The sequence below is a fragment of the Colossoma macropomum genome, unplaced genomic scaffold (assembly GCF_904425465.1).
Source record: "Colossoma macropomum unplaced genomic scaffold, Colossoma_macropomum, whole genome shotgun sequence".
NCBI lineage: Eukaryota > Metazoa > Chordata > Actinopteri > Characiformes > Serrasalmidae > Colossoma > Colossoma macropomum.
The window spans coordinates 7949305-7968579 of record NW_023494796.1 but is presented as its reverse complement, the minus strand read 5'-3'; the positions used below and the strand labels follow the sequence as shown (position 1 = coordinate 7968579).

At 39.8% G+C, this 19275-nt stretch overlaps 1 protein-coding gene across 1 annotated transcript; it reads left to right on the top strand.

Annotated features, from left to right (window-relative positions):
* Positions 1–1519: 1519 nt before the first annotated feature.
* Positions 1520–19180, top strand: LOC118816479 (TBC1 domain family member 1-like). The gene is made up of 4 exons (XM_036582881.1): positions 1520–1768; positions 3951–4237; positions 8822–9058; positions 19175–19180. The coding sequence occupies exons 2-4, from the start codon at positions 3956–3958 to the stop codon at positions 19178–19180; spliced, it is 525 nt and encodes a 174-aa protein (XP_036438774.1). The 5' UTR covers positions 1520–1768; positions 3951–3955.
* Positions 19181–19275: the final 95 nt, after the last annotated feature.

Below are 19275 nucleotides of genomic sequence, written 5' to 3'. Positions count from 1 at the left end.
TGTATATATTACATTACTGCGCAGTGGTTCTTCACTGTCGATTAAGATTATTTGTTCATTCTGTGTCAATTTTTAATTTTCATCGCTTGTAGTTTTGGTTACAAGCAAAGCTCGATTTGAGGGAGGATGCAAGAAATAATGATAATAATAATAATAATAATAATACCAACAATAATAATCGTCATCATAATCATCATCATCAAAAGAAGTCCCCTGGAAACGTGCCATTCTTTGAAATACTGTTATTATTAACCCCATTAATTACAGTTCAGCCACTGACTGTATCATGACTAAAATGGAAACGTATTTGCGTTCCAGAGCACTAATATGATACAGTGTTCTCGGCTAAATTTGGCTTCATTGTTTGTTATTCTGGTGGATTATATCCATGATGAAGCTGCTGTGCGGCTCTATATTAAATCATGATGCTTCGCTCAGGAAGCTGCTTTTCTCCAGAGCTCTGACTCGGTCACTGCCCTCTCACCAGAGCTATTTATGGACCACCACAGCTAACAGTGTCTTTGTGTCTTCAGTATGACACCTAACCCACTCCTATCACCCTTAAAAGGGGGTCTTAAAACGTTTTTTTAGTCATGACAGTGGTTATATATGGAACTGTGAACCATCTGAGAGCGTTAACGGTCAAACTGTTCTTCTCTTTGATAGAAAACCTATTGTTTTTTTTTATGGTACCTTTTTAAAACTCATCACAAAGGGTTCCACTATCGGTACAAATCACAGAATGCGCTCTGCTTCCTCAAGAACGAGGCTCTTTTACTTAAAATAAATAAATAAAACAGAGGGATTGACAACAGCAACACTAATAATGATAATGATAATAATATAAAAGTGTTTGCTCCTCGTGGGGAACAGCCAGATGTCTCCACAGTGTCAAAATGATCTTACTGGGAAGTTTTGTTCCCCTCTAAAAAGCTAAAAACGCTCAGCGGAAGAGTTTATGGAACTGAAACTATCTGCAGTTCCGCTTGTGGCCACTGGAGGGAGACAGAAACGGCCTCTCTCGTCGCCGACAACGAGACGTGATCCGTGTCACATTATAAGAAATATAAAAAAATCAGATATTTTTAAATGATTCTGTAAATTATTTCGCGTGTACATCCTTTACACTGCTCAACATATATCAGGTCAGATTGTCCGGTGGGGTTCTGGGGGTCTTTACATGTCGAATTATAGCACCGTCGATCATACCGGGCTAGAATTGCAGATCTTCAAATTATGTTGTCTTGAAATTCCGCTGCGGTATGGTCTGTAGATCACACCAACGCGAGCTGCTCTAGCGCGCCCCCTGCTGTTCGTCACAAATCGAGTCTTGTTTGTTTTTTTCCCCACCTGTTTTCAGCCCAGCGCGGCTCTCCTGCGCTGGGATTGGCTACAAGCCCTGGAGAGTGTGAACTTCTAGCCAATCCTAGCGCGGGTGGGCTAGACGGAATACGGGTGGAAACAAACGAGCCCCGAGTTGTCACCTCGAGTTCTCTCACGCTGAGCGAGCGGCTTTCATTGAAACGTCAGAGCGGCGAGAGAAGAGAAAGAAGGGCCACTTCCTCGAACTGAGGCAGCCTCGATTCTTTCTGCAGCTGCAGCATTAAGACACTACAGCGATTTTAGTTCCTTCTTTCTTTGTATTTTCGTGTGTTTTTGAGGAGCGACTTCATGGGACTCGATACACTCAGTGGCGGAGTTTTGAGGAGATCTCAGAGCCGCAACTGAGGGACTTCCTCTCGAACAGGAGACGGACCTGCGGGTGAAGGTAGGACAGTTATACCATCAGTCTGTGACCTCCAGTCAGAACCAGTGTGCTGATCACATCACCCTCAAAAAAGACGGTTCTTCAAGGTAAAGAGAATTAGTTTAGTGAAGTGAATGGTTCTATCTAGAACCATGAGTTCTGTATAGAACCATGCCTGTGCAAAGTGAAATGGTTCTTCAGACTGATAAAGAATGTGTTGCATATGGTCCTAAATGGTTCTGTATAGCATCAAAAAGGGTTCTTCTATTGTAACAAAAAAGCAGAAGATTTTTGGTGCTACATAGAACCATATTTAACACGTTCTCCATCAGTCTGAAGAACCATTACACCATGCAAAGCGTGAACCGAACCACTAAATAAACAGAAATATTCACTTTATTAAAGAACTGTACTAAACAGAACCATGCGCTTTACTAAAGAACCCTTGAAGAACCATGTTTTTAGAGCGAGTACTGTGTGAGTGTATGAATGTGGGTGTAGCAGTAGAGCCCAGGCCTTTCATTTAAAGGCAGTGTGTATGTGCATTAAAGGAAATCTTCACAGAAAGAAATAGAGGTACACATTTTCCCCCCTTACCTCAAACGTAGTTGACCACCAAAGACATGTTCGGTTCTTTAGTTTTACACTGGAGCCGTGAGCCTAATCTGCTGGATGCCTGTGACACCCAGAAAGACGTATGGTTACCTAGACTTTCACTACTCGTTGGCTACATTAGCCTCGTAGCTCCAGTGTAAAACTAAAAAAATCAGACTTCAGACCCCAAACTAACTTGGCTCAGCTACATTTGGGACATTTGGGTTAAGGGGGAAATGTGTGCAGTGAATGTTTCGACAAATTCCTTTAAACTTGCTTTAAAGTGGGATTTTCTAAGTCACATCGTTTTTCAGTTTTTGACATAATCTGAAAATGCCTGTTGTGCTTTACGTTGTGCGTAGATTTCATGATGAATGGACCATGAGAAACGGCCCAAAATGACTAGGGAACAAGTCTGGTTCCATTGACTTACATTAAAAGTAGAGTATGTTTTTTCTTTCTCCTGTAAAGTTACCGTTTTGGAGATACAAGGTTTTCTTCCAACAACAGTGTTTTACAACTTTCTGTTGCCAGTTTCTTGAAACAGGCCGCTGTTAGGATTGGTTTTAAACTGGGTGAGCTCATTCGACTGTTGTGGTTTGATTTCTTGTCGTTGTTCGCCCTTTGCAGCTTGATCGCTGTGCGGAAAACAAAATAAGAGTTTGTGGTTTTAATGACATGCCTTGCTATTTATACCTGCCGCTGACTTCAGAGAGAGACAGATAGAGAGAGATACACAGATAGATAGATAGATAGATAGATAGATAGATAGATAGATAGAGAGAGAGATAGAGATTTGCCAACTGGGACAAAAGGCTCTATGATATGAATTGAATTGGTTCACATTTGAACCGTACATAAATTAAAACATGCTCTCTCTATATTTATCTCTCTCTCTCTCTCTCTCTCTCTCTCTCTCTCTCTCTCCCTCTCTCTCTCTATACAGTGAGACATGCGGTGTTGTGTCATGATATAATTTATGTATATGTTGACGTTACTGAAGGAGGTCTCAGTGGTGAAGAAGACAAGGTCAAACCAACAGACCTAAAATTAGACTAGCCTTCAAGTTGAATTGTAATCCTAATCTAACACACCATCCTAGGATTAGTCTGTTCCTAAATTGTGCTGTAATATGACTGAAAACAGATGGTTTGGTATAAAAGTGAAAGATGTCGTCGTCGTGCTGTTCGCTTGTCCATGGCTTGTAAGATTGAATAATAGAGAATAATAAAATCATCATGTCGTTACAAAGGACTTCCAGATCATTACAGCCGATACTTTTATCCAAAGATGCTAACAAGATCCAGCTGCAGGCACGTTTAGGCACATTCACCCTTGAGAAAGTCAGGAATAAAAGAAAACTTGAGGAAAAAATCCAACACAGTTCTTCTCTCTTATCCCAAATGTAGTCGATCAGTCAGGACGTGCTGGCTGAAATGAAATGATTGAACGTTGTCCTGTTCCTGGCTTTCAGGAAACAAATGGATTATTCAAAAGAGTTTGTGAGCCTAGAAAATAGTTATACAAAAAAGTTTCAATGTAGCTTTAGTATTAAATCATCTCTATTTGTGCTGCCCAGTTACTCACTTTCTGTCTCTCTGATACACAGGAGCCATGGAGGGTATCTGCTTCCAGGTCAAACCCCTAGATGACCATGTCCATTCTCTGCCTAGTCCTGCCCCTTACACCAAGCCGTTCCCTGGGTCAGGAGGCGATAAGAGGAGGGACGAAGAGGATGAGGATGAGATTCAGTACAGGTTAACACTAGTGGGCTCTCTAGCAGTCCACCCTCAGACCACCATGGCCATGCTGCCGTGGGTGGTGGCCGAGATCCGGAGGCCGCGTCTGAAGGAGAGGAGCTTCAGCACCAGCCCCTCTGCGGCTCGAACTCTAGAGGTCAGTCAGGTTCAAAGGGATAGTTAGATGAAAAATCGAACGTAGGCAATGCAATTTTCCCCCATTACAGCAAATGTTAGCTACGTTAGCCTCATATTTCTAGTTTAAAACTGAAGAAGTGAACTTCAAACCAAACACGTCTTGTGTCCACTAAATGGTTAAAGTATTTTGCCAATATTCTCCTCTCTCGATGTAAAATGGACAGCACTAATGTTGGGTAGCGTGTGCCTAAGCAGTGTTTTCACTAATCACATCACTGTTGTGGGCTGTCCCATCCACACAGCTCTACATGAACCCCAACAGTCTATCTGTGTTCAAGTCAGAAAACTTACCGGGGGAAGCTAACAACCAAGCGAAAGCCAACCCTCGTAAGCATAACTGAGCTGTTCTTCCGTTCAATTATTCAACCACCCATGCCAGCATTCACTGAATGCACATCCAGCAGTAAAGACAATAAGAACCTTCTTAAAGCTGGGCAGTGTTTTTAGTGTGTGGACACAGTGGTGATAGTTTACAGCAGAACCTGCATATGTAGACCCTGTTTTACTGATTACACCTTGTTTGCTCTGTTATGTTTATTTCTGCTTTAGTGGTAACAGACTGGGATGTCAATCAAGTGTGCCTATCAGAATACTAGGCCACGCCCACACAGTTTTCTGATGGGTCAGATAAGCAATTTTTAAGCCAAGCTTTATTACATTTCTGTCTTGTTTTTTCGTACAGACTTTGCTGGAGTGATGTCCCGCCCAGCTTTGCCCTCGTCTTGTTTACCTCCCCTCGTGTCTCTGGCCATGTGCTTTTGTTTGTTTTGGTTTTCTTCTCTGGCCCTTGAGTAATGCCCCCCTACCTGTGTCTGATCTGTAACCACACCCTGTAATTGTTCCCAGGTGTTTCTTGTTGGTTCATACCTGTATATACACCCCTTGTCTCTGTCTTGCATTTTGCTTGGCATTGTTTCTTGTTTGTTTTCAGATTCTGGTTTTGTGTATTTATTCCAAGTGTTCGGTACTCACATCAGTTCTGCTTGGTTGTACTTTGTTTTATTCCAGGGTCTTAGTTTAGTTTTTTTTGTTTAGTTTTTCCTTTTCCCATGAAAGAATCCCGCTCATTCCATCCTTCTTTGGCTTGGCATTCTGTAACATGGTGAGAGACGAAGGAGACAAGGTAGCACGTCACAAGATGAATGTGCGAGCTGAGTGTTTTATTTTTGTCCATGATGAAGAAGAAGACAGAGAATAACCAGAAACAGAAGAAAAAGCTTAACAAGAAAACTAAACTAACATACTAGAAAAGTTATGAAACGAAGAATAAACAGAACTGAACTGAACTGAGTACAAAACACCAGGAATAAATACACGAAACCAGAATCTGAGAACAAACAACAAACAAAGACAGAGACGGGCAGATGTGGATCGTTATACTGAATTGGTTCAAAGTCAGAGTTTAAAACCCATTCTGGATGTTTGAATCACTCGGACTCTAAACTGAAATCCTTCTGCTTTGAGTGACTCTGTAGGTTAATTATGTTTCTGTTATTAAAATGAATGATTAAACATTCCATTTTGTCACTGCCAAAGCAATCATAATACTTCTGAAACTTTACCAAATGTTTCATTAGTGACTGTTTCGCTGGTGACAAATTTAGCTAATTTTGAGCAGAATAAAAAAAAACGTCAGTACATGACCAGCAAACACAGCTTTGAACAGTCACACACAGAAAATTTAATTAAAACACAAAAGTTTACTTAATTGGAGAAAATATGTGTTTCATTAGTGACAATTCTTAATGTTCCACACTGATTTTCAGACTTTGGGACACATTTACTTCAAAACAGTGGGATCTAACTGCTAACCATGTGGTCATGAGGGACAGAGATGCAGTCTCACATCCTGCTCTAACATGCAGGGGTGTGGCTAAAATGAGGCCCCACCCACTAACCAAAACTCTATTTTTCTGTAATGACATGAAAACGTAGGACAATATTTCTTGAATAAGGTTTTTTATTTAAAAATTGAACTCATGATCTAAAATTTTCAACATGACTTAACAAATAATTTAAAAACATAGAAAGAAATATAAAAATATCTAAGTATTATTTTAAAAAGTGACTCTATAAATGATTATTTTGTATGTATTTAGCTTATTACTATCTCTACTAATGTATTGGGTTTAAGTAGATAATTCTTGTAAGTGTTCAATGTCTGAATACCTCATTGTTTTTTTGATAGTTGTTCTTACTGTGAGACTGTAGTTCAAACTAATTTGGTAGAATATTTTGTTTGAAGAATAAACAAGGAACGCCTGGGAACAATTACAGGTCGTGGCTGCAGATCAGAGACAGGTGGGGGGCACGACTAAAGGGCGGAGCAGAAAACCAAAACAAACAAGAGCACATGGCCAGAGACATGAGGGAAGACAAACAACAGGGAACACAGACAAAGTCAAGGGCAAAGCTGGGCGGGACATTACAGCTGGATGTTTAATATAACACTCAGTTTTACTGTCATACAGGCCTTTGTAATAACTTACACTCCTGGGACTTTAAGACTGGTATAAATAGGGAAGCTGAGGTCTGAGGTCACGTGCATGAAATTTCAGTAAGACTTTACTGGAATCCTGCTTCGTAACATTGACATAACCATGCCATTAACATGTCATGACAGGTGTCATAAACTGTTGAGTTGTAATGACAGATTTTGTTCAGTAATAATATTATTTACCAGTAAGTGCCATGAAAGATGCCAGCTTATGTCACCCTCTGACCCTCTGATTAATGGTAATACGACACTGATACATTGCTGAACAAAATTCGTCATGACAGCGAATGATCGCATATGACATCTACTCTGATATGTTTATGCCATGGTTGTGTCAAAGTTTTGTAGCAGGTTTAGTGGAGTGTCACCAAAAATTCCTTGAAGTAATACTGCGTTCACATGTTGGTGGTGGACAGAGGACCGCAAACCAGATTTTCCATTGTTTTCAATGGAGCTGATTTAGAGTGCTGATTTAGGATCACTCGTCTACAGAGATGAGCAGCCCCCCATTTCAGGATTGCAACTGCTAAAAGTAATAATAACAAAAAGACCTGAACTTTAGAATCATTTGAGTTTAGTAAAGACCCATGTGTTCTGGTTTTAAAGTGCTTTTTTTGTTTTTATGCTTTATATATTATATAATATATATATTATATATTTTTCAAACCTGTTGTATCTTCATAACAGCAAGCCAAATTGCTTCACTGGACAACAGTCAGACACTTTGAGGGTCACTAAAACACACACAGGTTGAGGTGCAAAGAAAGAAAATCTGAGCCCAAAGCAGCCTTAAATTGTTCTTTCAACTTAAAAAAAATCACGTAATGTAATAATGACATTTTTATCAAGGGTGTTAAATGCAACAGTGTGCGTTCCAGAGTTCCTCAGTGTGTGACTGACACAATTGGTCACCGCTCCACATATTAACTATCTGATTGCATAAAGCTCTTCCAGGACAGGAGAACTGAGACAGGATGTGCATCACCAGTCTGATGTGTCAGTTGTCATCTCTTGCCTCATTATAGCACTTTGTGACATGTTCTGTTTGATGTAAATTATCTTATTCTAAAGAATACAGTGGTAAAGATAAGTCGATATTTAGATACATAGAGATAGAGACAGAGATAGTTAGAGCTTTATCAATCCTGAAGGGAAATTGCAGTGTTACAGTAGCAAGACCTTAAATTGCACATAAACTTACATATATTAGACAGAAATGAAAATTGAAATAGACCTAAATCAGGTAGAAATAAAAAATAGACATAAGTGAAAGTATTGCATATACATTTACATAGCATATATTTGATCAGTGTTCCAGTGCAGAATGATTATGAATGTGGGATCTGATCTTAACTGAAGGTAAATGTGTTGGTCTTAGATTCCCTTATTACAAACATTTTAAAAAATCACCCATTGGCAGTCAAACCCAAGCCTGATATTGTGTGTGTAAAATCATCCCAAAACCAGATATTTTGTTCGTCCCTGTCGGGCTCCAGTCAGGCAGCAGACCTCTAACGTGTGTGGTCTGTGTGTGGGACCAACACGTCACCATCTTATTTACGGACGTAATGTTACTTTCATAGCAGTTACTGAATACCTCAGGATAGTTACTGCATAGGAGCTCTTCACCTCTTAAACCCTGCGTGTATCATTGACTTTTCATATGTAAAGCACCTGGAACTGACTAGCTCACTCACTCACGTTTAGCAGGCTGAAACCTCTCCACAAGGGGGCACCATTAGCAGTCAAAGAGCACTGCTTCATCAATGACACTGTGTTAATCTTACAACTTAGAATTTTGGATTTACTACTCACGCAATGGAACATGAAAAGAAGTGTATTATCATGAGTAACATCACAAAGTCATGACAACACATGATCTTGAAACCTTGCTGTTATTAAACTGCTTTGCAAAGTAAAGAAACACTGTGTTTCTGTTTGTTGTATGTTTTTAACGTTGGTCATTTCTTAGGGTTGAAAGAGTTGAAAGATTAATAACTCAATATTAAAAAGGCGTTACAGTAACATTCTTTCTCTGGGTTGTAGATTCGGGACCAGTCGGTGGTGCTGCAGATTTCAGCTTCTTCAGTGCGCTGTGTTCTGGACATGGCAGGTCCGGGGAGGCCGTGGGACCCCCTGCAGCACACGGTGCTGTTTGAGCGCCGGCCGCACAGGGTCACCAAACTGATCCACAACAGCCAGGACCCAAGCTACTTCGGCTGCCTGCTGAGGGACGACAGGAGGGCCGCGTGCTACGTGTTCCGCTGCCACGACCAGCACAAGGTACTCACACAGAGCAATATTAATAGAAGATTCATGAGAAAGTAGTGGAGGAGGGGGCAGAAGGAATGAGAGATATTGCCAAAACCAGCTGCAGAAGCACAGAAAAGGGGAAAATAGATTAAATGATCTGCCTCCAGAGTAGTTGTTGTGCATGCATGTCCATGCTGTCCATAGTTCAATGGATCAGAATGTGGAATTGGAGCTTTCTGTGTGCCACTCTGTTGCCTATCACTGTATAAAAGAAGCTCCATGCTGCCTTTATTGATGGATGCAGGGGTGTCACCTGGTCGGGGCCTCTGGGCCTTTGGGCCAGAACATTGTTAACCACACCTTACAGGCTAAAATATGTTAACGTGTCACACATTTCACTCCAGCTTGTCATCCATACGTTTCATTCAGCAGCAAATTCACCAACTCCACAGCTCACCATTGCTGACAGTGGTACTTTGTCACAAAAAATCTACTAATTTTCAGATTTGTTAGATCATGTTTTTTATGCATCAAAATAAATGCAACAACAGCAGTGAGAAATCATATAATTAAACGAGAAGAACAGATTAAACTGCAGAAATAGCTTTTTGCCTCAGCATTAAAGGGTTAAAAATTGTAGTTCTGCCAAAGAATCTCGTTTTGCAGTTTCCCTCTTACAGTAAATGAAGTCGATCAGCCAAGCCATGTTTGGTGTCTTACGTTTACTCCGTTAGCTCTGTACTGGAACTACAAGGCTAACGCAGCTAACAAATAAAAAAGCTCATGTGAAGTAGTTAGCATGGGGGTTAGCATTACTGAAAAAGCTTTACTGAATATGTGTGTAAGAGTTAAACATGCAATTTACAAAGATGCTAATTAGCTGTTAGCCACATTGATGGTGTAGCTCCAGTGTAAAACTAAGCCAAACACGTCTCGGCTGATCGGCTATGAGGAACTAGATTTTTAACAGAACTCTGGAGATCATTTTTGCCTAGCATACTGTCATATGTATGTTCTAAGGAGGCAGGAACACATTTGCACAACTTGAGCTATAGTGGGATGGTGGGCTTACATAGACTATGTTTCAAAATAGCTCAAACTTACGTAAGGCTCTCAAGTGACTATTAGGAATTACCGTGTCATTGTGCTTTCCCGTTTTACAGCACTGTAAAGTCAGGCCTTGGTCAAAAGAGCAGAGAGAGAGTGTTTAATACAGACAAAAGCGTCTGATTAGGAAGCGATTAAGGACTGTGTGCGAAGGGAATGCGATAAATAAATTAGTATTCGTCTTACGGATCTGTGAGATGAATATTTAAACGCTGGATTAGTGGGCTTCAGTGCTGCTTTGAAGTGAAAGTGCTTTGATGCTGAAACTCGAGGAGGAGTTTAGATCTCTGAATGTCAGTTCAGTGTGTGTGAGAGTGAGGATCTGCACCTCAAACCACTACAAACATATGTACTATATATATATATATATATATATATATATTTACATATATATATATATATATATATATATATATATATATATATATATGTATATATATATAACCACCACATCCCAGATGTCCAGTTTAGGAGCTCTAGCTAGTTTCTCAGTAAGGGCTTAATGACAGCTACACATCCTTTCAGACCCACAGCTGTGGATGTTTTCAGATCTGAAGTAAGAGTGGAGCTTGATTTTCTCCTCTCTCTCAAAGATGAAAGCTTTAAGAGCTGTTTATCTGATGAGGGATCTTTTAGAGGTCTACCAGGGCTTTCAGGTGGTTGTTAGGAGTCCATTTAATCGTGTTTTGAACTCTAGTTTTGGAAAGTAATTGTTTTCACTCATTTTCATATGACTTCTTTTCCTTTTTCAAGTGGAGTGCTTTATATTTAACCTCCTCAGAAATATCTCCTGCAAAAAGTATAACTTGTACTTGACTGGAAAGAAGATAAAAGAAGGGGGGATTTCTGACTTTTGCACAGTACTGTGTGCATTGCAGTGGTACACTGATAGTGAGAGAGAAATAAAAAACAAAAGGAAAAGGATGAAAGTACAAAAAAGAAGTGAAGAAAAAGGGAAAACAAGAAGAACAGGGGTTGTGCCCCTCTGCCCCCCACCCCCCCCACACACAGGAAAAGTTACTGCATGTAGCTGTCCCCTGCCAGCCGAGCTATAAAAAGAGATGTCTGTGTGACCTCACTAGCATTTGTTTTGAAAGATACCAGATACAGCAGTGAGGTCTGTATCATCCAGGCTTGGAAGAGGAGATGTGTGTACCAACACTGACCCTCCTCTCACCCTGACTCAAATTACAGCCGCTGTTGAGTACACACATACGTTACATTAGCAGAGCAGTGCTAAATATCTGCGAGTAAAAGCCAGCTTAACTCATCTCCCAGTGACGCTTTTATCTTCAAACAAATCCTAACTGGCAAACAGCAGACGGGAACCCTCAGGACCCTCTAGGCCTTCGGACAAGGCCTAATGATTTACAATACGGTGTAAACAAAAGGGTTACATTCTTGAACTGCCCAAGAGAAAATTTTCCAATCAGATTTTTTTTTGCTGTGACATCTACAAATACAGCCAAGTGAGCTCTCCCATTGGTTGGGCCTTCAGGAGCTAAACTGAAGGCCTAACGTACCAGATAAACTACTAACAGTGAAATCAACCAAGTACATTTTGATTTTCAGACCAATATAGTGAGAAAAATGTCACTCTAGGCCTCCTGGAAGTTCTAGATACTGTTAGGAATGAAACATAGCAGCAGCTCTTTGCGTCTCAATGTAAAACTCTTACAAGGTACAATATATGTTAATATAATCTGTTAAAAGCTTCAAAGAAAACATGGAACGTCTCTTACATGCGTCAAATGTCCATGTTTGATCTGGAACGGCCACAAAATGTGCATGCGAATTGCCATTAGCTTAGTGCTAACATACTATTAGAATCCCATAGGAAAAAAATTAGCATTATTGTAGAGGTGTTTTTGACAAGATGTTGACTGAGTTTTGACGTTAATGGACCGAACTGAACTAGCTCTAACAGTCATGATTCATCCATGGCAAACTGTAACCGTTTGGCCTACAAATGATGATAATGATCAAACATAATATGCTAAATGATAAAACATAAAGAAAAACATACATACTTGATACTTGAGCAGGGCTTACAATATATTATAAACGCAGTAGTGAATCAATAATGTGACATAGTTAAAGACCTGCATTATTTTACCCCAAGTAATTGATTTTGTTGGATTACATATACACCTTGGTTCATGTGAACACCCACAGAAAACCATCTGGAGCTTTGATTTGCCGGAATGATTACAGCACACAGTGAAAGAACTCTGGTTAGAGGGCTCACTTGTCATATATTGCCACCATCAGTATTACAGAGGTACATATCACAATCCCAGGGCCTTCAGTTAAGGTAGGGTTCCTGACTAAGTTTCACAAATACCTAACAAACACAACCACAGCTAACCTGTTTTATGACAGCTTAACCCAGGTTTTAGATACTTAAGCTTTGATGAATCCTCATGCAGGTCTGGTTCTAGAACAAAACCACTGAGGGTTCATGAGAAATACGTGGGAGTTCACTCTAGAAATGTGCATGCTTCAGTTGCTCCTTAATTGTTCTCTCATACATGCATCCTGCCTTCGCTTGTTACAGATACATAGTGCAGTCCTAGTTTTGAGTAAAGATTTAAAGAATCATAGGGCCTTCAGGCCGTGGGAACAGTTCTAGAGCTTCAGTACTAAAGGAGTGACCACATGAGTGGGTGGCAAAGAATGCGATGAGTTGATGAAGGTTAGGTGAACGTTTGGTGACAGTATTTAAGGGCTTTGGGGAGTTTTTCTCCAACCTGCTATTCAGACAGGATGTCGATCTGGGCTACCATAGCAACCATTTCCTGTAGTGCTGGGACTTTTGCTTAGCACTTGCTGCGGCCTGGTGTTGAATAAAAAAAATCTGCATCTCAAAAGAGGTGCTAACTTGCAACTGCACATCTTTATTAGAAACACCTACCTTGTGCTTCCACTCACTGGCCACTTTATTAGAAACACCTACCTTGTACTTCTACTAACTGGCCACTTTATTAGAAACACCTACCTTGTACTTCCACTCACTGGCCACTTTATTAGAAACACCTACCTTGTGCTTCCACTCACTGGCCACTTTATTAGAAACACCTACCTTGTGCTTCCACTCACTGGCCACTTTATTAGAAACACCTACCTTGTGCTTCCCCTCACTGGTCACTTTATTAATAACCATTATTCTTATGACTTAAACAGGCGGGTAGTGAAGAGCTCTCTTGTGGCGTAATCTCCCATAGGTGTTTAAATAGATTGAGATGTGGTAACTGTGAAAGCCACATCATATGATTTACATCATTTCTGATCAGTCAGAAAAAAAACTTAATATTGGATTTGCAGTGACCCTTTCTTCTAAGAGGACAAGTGGACCCAAACCCTGCGAGCAAAATGCCCTCCACAGTACAACAGAGCCATTCCATTCTTGTGGTGCACTCTCGCCCACTTCTGGAGGATATAGTGACTCGTCTGATCATATCACTTTTTCCATGTCTCTGTCGATCAGTTCTGATGAGTTTTAATACATGTCAGTGTCACTTTTATGGCACGAGTGGTCCACCACCAAAAAACATTCAAGAGCAAAAGCACATTCAAGATTCAGCCAAGAGCAGCTCTGTGGTCAGAAACTGACCACAGATGAAGGGTTAGAGGAAGGCTAACACATGTTTTTCTCTCCGTCCTTCTCCTTCTCTCTGCTCTTCTTTGATTATGTTATTTTGTCCTGACCACCTGTCACTAATGCTATGTAATTACACTCACGCATACACACATTCCAAATTGTGTGTGTGTCGGTTAGGGGACAATAAATGTTCAGACCTTTACATGCCTCCTACATTCTGTTTTAACATGCTGAAAATAACAACGACAGTTTGACCAGCGGTCTACGAGACCTGCTTATTATTTTAAGCCATAAATAATGGAGTCATGTTCTCGTAGTTGATCTAAGCTCACTCAAATTCCAAACAGAGTCTGTTTCTGCCAATTTAGCTTGCCATTCTTCATGTGGGCCAACACAAACCCCTATAACAGTTGTGCGCTGGCTTCGCATGAGGCTCCAGGTTAAATACCTCTTAATGCCTATGAGCTCAGAGATAAGGAGATAAGTAGTGCTTGATTTGTGGGAATTGTTGAGGTAATGCTATATGTCGCTAAATTAGGCCTGTAGTCACCTGATGACTCACCTGTAGTAATCAGATTTTTTCTATTTTTAGCATTTAGTGAATTGTCTTGAATTGTCTCAAGCCTTTTATACTGGGGTGCGCACAGTTGTTTTGTGTGTGTGTGGGGGGGGGGAGTGTTGGAGGGCAAAGTGCAAAGTTTGTGAGTTTGTGGCATCAAAATAAAACAATATCCAAAAAATACTCATGTGTATATACATGTATACATATACAGTGGTGTGAAAAAGTGTTTGCCTCCTTTCTGATTTCTTATTCTTTTGCATGTTTGTCACACTTAAATATTTCAGATCACCAAACAAATTTAAATATTAGACAAAGATAACTCAAGTAAACACAAAATGCAGTTTATAAATGAAGGTCTTTATTATTAAGGGAAAAAGAAATCCAAACCTACAGGGCCCTGTGTGAAAAAGTGATTGCCCCCTCCATTAAAACTTAAATTAACTGTGGTTTATCACATCTTTGGAAAGCTGAGTTCTGCGATCCAAAGAAATTCAGGAACAAATGAGAAACAAAGTGTTTGAGATCTATCAGCCTGGAAAAGGTTATAAAGCCATTTCTAAAGCTTTGGGACTCCAGCGACACACAATGAGAGCCATTATCCACAAATGGCGAAAACATGGAACAGTGGTGAACCTTCCCAGGAGTGGCCAGCCGACCAAAATTACCCCAAGAGCGCAGCGACGACTCATCCAAGAGGTCACAAAAGACCCCATAACAACATCCAAAGAACTGTAGGCCTCACTTAAGGTCAGTGTTCATGACTCCACCATAAGAAAGAGACTGGACAAAAATGGCCTGCATGGCAGAGTTGCAAGACGAAAACCACTGCTGAGCAAAAAGAACATAAAGGCTCGTCTCAGTTTTGCCAGAAAACATCTTGATGATCCCCAAGACTTTTGGGAGAATACTCTGTGGACTGATGAGACAAAAGTTGAACTTTTTGGAAGGTATATGTCCCATTACATCTGGTTTAGAAGTATCACAGCATTCAGAAAAGGAACATCATACCAACAGTAAAATATGGTGGTGGTAGTGTGATGGTCTGGGGCTGTTTTGCTGCTTCAGGGCCTGGAAGACTTGCTCATTGCCAATTATCACAAACGCTTGATTGCAGTTGTTGCTGCTAAGGGTGGCCCAACCAGTTATTACGTTTAGGGGCAATCACTTTTTCACACAGGGCCCTGTAGGTTTGGATTTCTTTTTCCCTTAATAATAAAGACCTTCATTTATAAACTGCATTTTGTGTTTACTTGTGTTATCTTTGTCTAATATTTAAATTTGTTTGGTGATCTGAAACATTTAAGTGTGACAAACATGCAAAAGAATAAGAAATCAGAAAGGAGGCAAACACTTTTTCACACCACTGTATATAAATGCATATATACTTTTTTAGGGTTTTTATATTTTATAACATTACACTAGAATATGTTAGGAAAACACATCAAAACTGTTTTTAAGAGGAAACAATTTTAAGAGGAAAATATGAATTAGTATAAAAATAAATTAATATACTATAAGTATAAAAATATGTTTGTTTTCTCATTAGGTGAGAAGGCAGAGTTAGGGTCACTTTCCGGTGGGCTAAATCCAATGTCCTTACGTGCCAGCTTTGGCCCTCAGGCCACACTTTAGGCACCCCTGCTTTAGTACATAGTTTCTGATATGACAAGCTTAAAAATAGTTTGTCAAAAAAAAGAAATTTGCACAGTTTCGCCCTTACCCCAAATATGGTCAGTCACCCAAAATCTTCATACACAACTTCTGAAGCGCTTCTTTAGTTTTTCTCTTGAGCTACAAGGCTAACAATTACCTCAATTAGCATTGAGCTAACTGCCTAAATCCTTAAACACTTGCCTCAAACTGTGCCAGGTTGTTAAGTAATCTCATACAGACTTGCTTATCTGTGTTCTGACACTGTATGACACATTTTTATCTATAAAAGCAGACAACATTCGGACAAAATTCAGGCTTCATGATGGCTGTTACTGCTTTTAGCTATGCAGTGTACTTTTGTCCAAGTTTATAGATCACAGTATGTTATACAATGACAGAAACCTCTAATTGAAATGACCTAACAGCTCTACAAGGTTTGAAGTATGTACTTTCGTCCTTTTTCAGTCTTGCTAACAGCTATGCTAACTGCTTCCATTACATGTTGGCTGCATTCGCCTCGTAGCTCCAGTGCAAAACCAGCCTGATTTTGGGCAAACAGGTTTTGTAATAAGGAGAAAAATCCTTGTTTATTCCATTTCCGAACTTAGCAAATATTCCAAACTGAGATTCTCAGACAGTCAAACCCAGAGTGGTGTTTGGGTCTGAAAGCTGGTTCAAGGTATTATTTGTGTTGTGGGCTTGAGTTTCAAACCACAATAACAGCTGTTCCAACCGCAGTCACAATAAAATGCAGAAGTATGGTGAATAGTGGATCTGGATTTTACCACCTGTTTCTGGCACTGCGACCAAACACTTTGCCTGGTGATCTAAAGGTAAATCCACCTCTAGTGGTGTCGAAGTGAACTGCTGCTTCCTGCAGCTCCTGTAGAATAGACTGACCTCTGTGTGTACATCTGTTAGCTTTTTTAAGGGAATACTCCAGCGTTGTTCAACCTGATCTCTCTCTGCTGCATCTTTAGCATATGCTTGATCACCACACACCATAAGTTTGATATGTTTCCATGAATTCAGAAAAGAACAGAAAACCCACTGACTCAAAACAGACTTGTAATAGAAGCGAATGAGCAGGAGCTCCAACTGGGTTTCCTGTTGTTTTGTAAGCACGGGGAAACGCACAGAAGTTATTGTCTGTGGTATTCAACAGTACGAAAAAGGTGCGGCAGATGGAGATTATGATGGAAAACAGTGAAGTATTGCAGGAATTGTTTGCTTGGATTCACAATAGCACTCGTTTTTGTTTTTTTTTCATTTATTTAACCCCTTAAATAGCCAGGGCCTGTTGACAGGCCCAAAGTTTATTACACACTTCTATAACCTACAAATATCTCAACCAGTTTGCACTGAAGTCCCTGTACTTATTGAACAATGAGCCTTAGTGTGTTATAAGCCTGGGATTTTAAGGGGTTAAGATTATTTATTGTTTGAAAGCACTTGGCTTTGGGTCCATACATAACATTTAGATCAAACAGTAATAAGGTTTATTTGCTTTTAATTGTATCTTGTTGGAGATAAGAAACCCCTGATATTATGTGATTAAGTTCTCATTCTCTGTTTATTGTAACATTGTTCCCAGCACAAGCACAGTAATCAACAATAGCTGCTTTGTTATTGTATATGAGTCACAGTTTGAAACAATAATAAGCTGTAATGTTACTTTCTTTGTAAGTGTAGATACAAATACATCATGGCTTCTGGTTCTCAGTCTCAGTTTTTGTGTTTTTTACTCATAAGGCCTGATTTAAGGTGGCTGTTTTCATGAAATATGAATTTCTCAGCCACTAGGTTGGGCTGTTTAGCAAACTTTCTCTCAAGCGCTGGAAAAATGACGTGACAGTAGACATAATAAAAGGGGAATTCTACTGATCGTTTAACCTAATTTAGCATAATTTAGTCATTGAGGTGTAAACAGTCATTCAGAGTGGTTTGCTGTGAAATGGTTTACTGTAGAGAAACTTACTGACTCAGATTTCTTTTACAGTGGTGGTGATAGAAACCAGGGGTCACCATGACTACAACATTAAAAAATAGCCATTTTATTTATGATCCAAAATGACCAGGGAGCCTGAGTGTTCTAAGTTTTTATATGTAATGATGATGATGATGATGATGATGATAAAATAGTGGTAAATCTGAAAAAAGTACATTTTGTTTGGGCACAATTTTGCCTTGCAATGCCATACATGTACCCCTCTGCCATGAAAACATATGTTTAGGGTCAAAATCTTATATCAAAACTGTCATGAAAAAACAATATCTTAAAATCTGTTTGTAACCATTTCATATAATACATTTCTGTAAGGTTTTAGTGGCATTAAACTGTTCAGACGTCTCGTTCCCATCACCACCACTGTGAACAGTTCTGGCTCTGCAAGTGTCTCTAGAATGAAGCGCCTAACAGCAAACCAATCTAAATCTTACTGATTTAATTATGCAGAACTTTTGAAAGATCAGTGGAATTTCCCCTATAATCATATAATAATAATAATAATAATTATTATTATTATTATTTTATTATTATTATTATTATCATCAAATCTTCCTCATATTCTTCTGTCACGTAACGCCTCTACTGAGAGGTATGTAGCATGCTTGCAATGTTTTATACATAGTCGACTAGTAAGGCCACTGAAATTTTTCTTCTTTATCATGTTTTATTTAATGCTGTTCGTGTATAATTTTGTCAGTTTTATTTCCAGTCATTATACCAAGCTTTCCAAAACTGGTAAGAGGCAGTCCATTCAACACACTCTTGGCCTACTTTGATCAGAAAATACTGTTTGAGGATTATAGTGTAAGGTGATTTGTTCGAGCCCACCTAGGTGGTCAGAAATGAGGGAGGGGGGCCTTTCACTGCTACAGAGGAGCCTTGATGATTCGATTCCATTTGACTTCGGGCGAATCGATTTGCAAACGAGTCTGCGCTGTGCTTTCCCAAGGCCTATTTAAGAGACCATATGCTGCTGTTTCTAGTTAAAGCTAATATCTTGACACTGTACGGGGATTTTCCATCCGCTGTGTGGTCAGAAATGCGGGAAGGGGCTTCCAGCGAGAAACTGTGTTGTTCGATTCAATGTGACCGACTCCTTTGCAATCGAATCGAAAACACGAATACAATCTTAAGGAAATACTTTTCTATTTAAAAAAACAAATTTATTACAGTGTAAGACTTTCACGTGTTTTCTCGTGTTCCATGTGTGGTCAGAAATGAGGGATGGGGTCTATTCACAAGAAGAACAAGGTTCATTGTAAACGACTCGTTTGCAATCGATTCGCAGAGACGAACGTCAGCTGGAGCGCGGTGTT

Bases quoted from the DNA above. Each gene is read 5' to 3' on its own strand.
- LOC118816479 (XM_036582881.1), top strand. From the start codon at position 3,956: ATGGAGGGTATCTGCTTCCAGGTCAAACCCCTAGATGACCATGTCCAT. The intron at 4,238-8,821 runs GTCAGTCAGGTT...TCTGGGTTGTAG, and splicing joins CTGCGGCTCGAACTCTAGAG to ATTCGGGACCAGTCGGTGGT.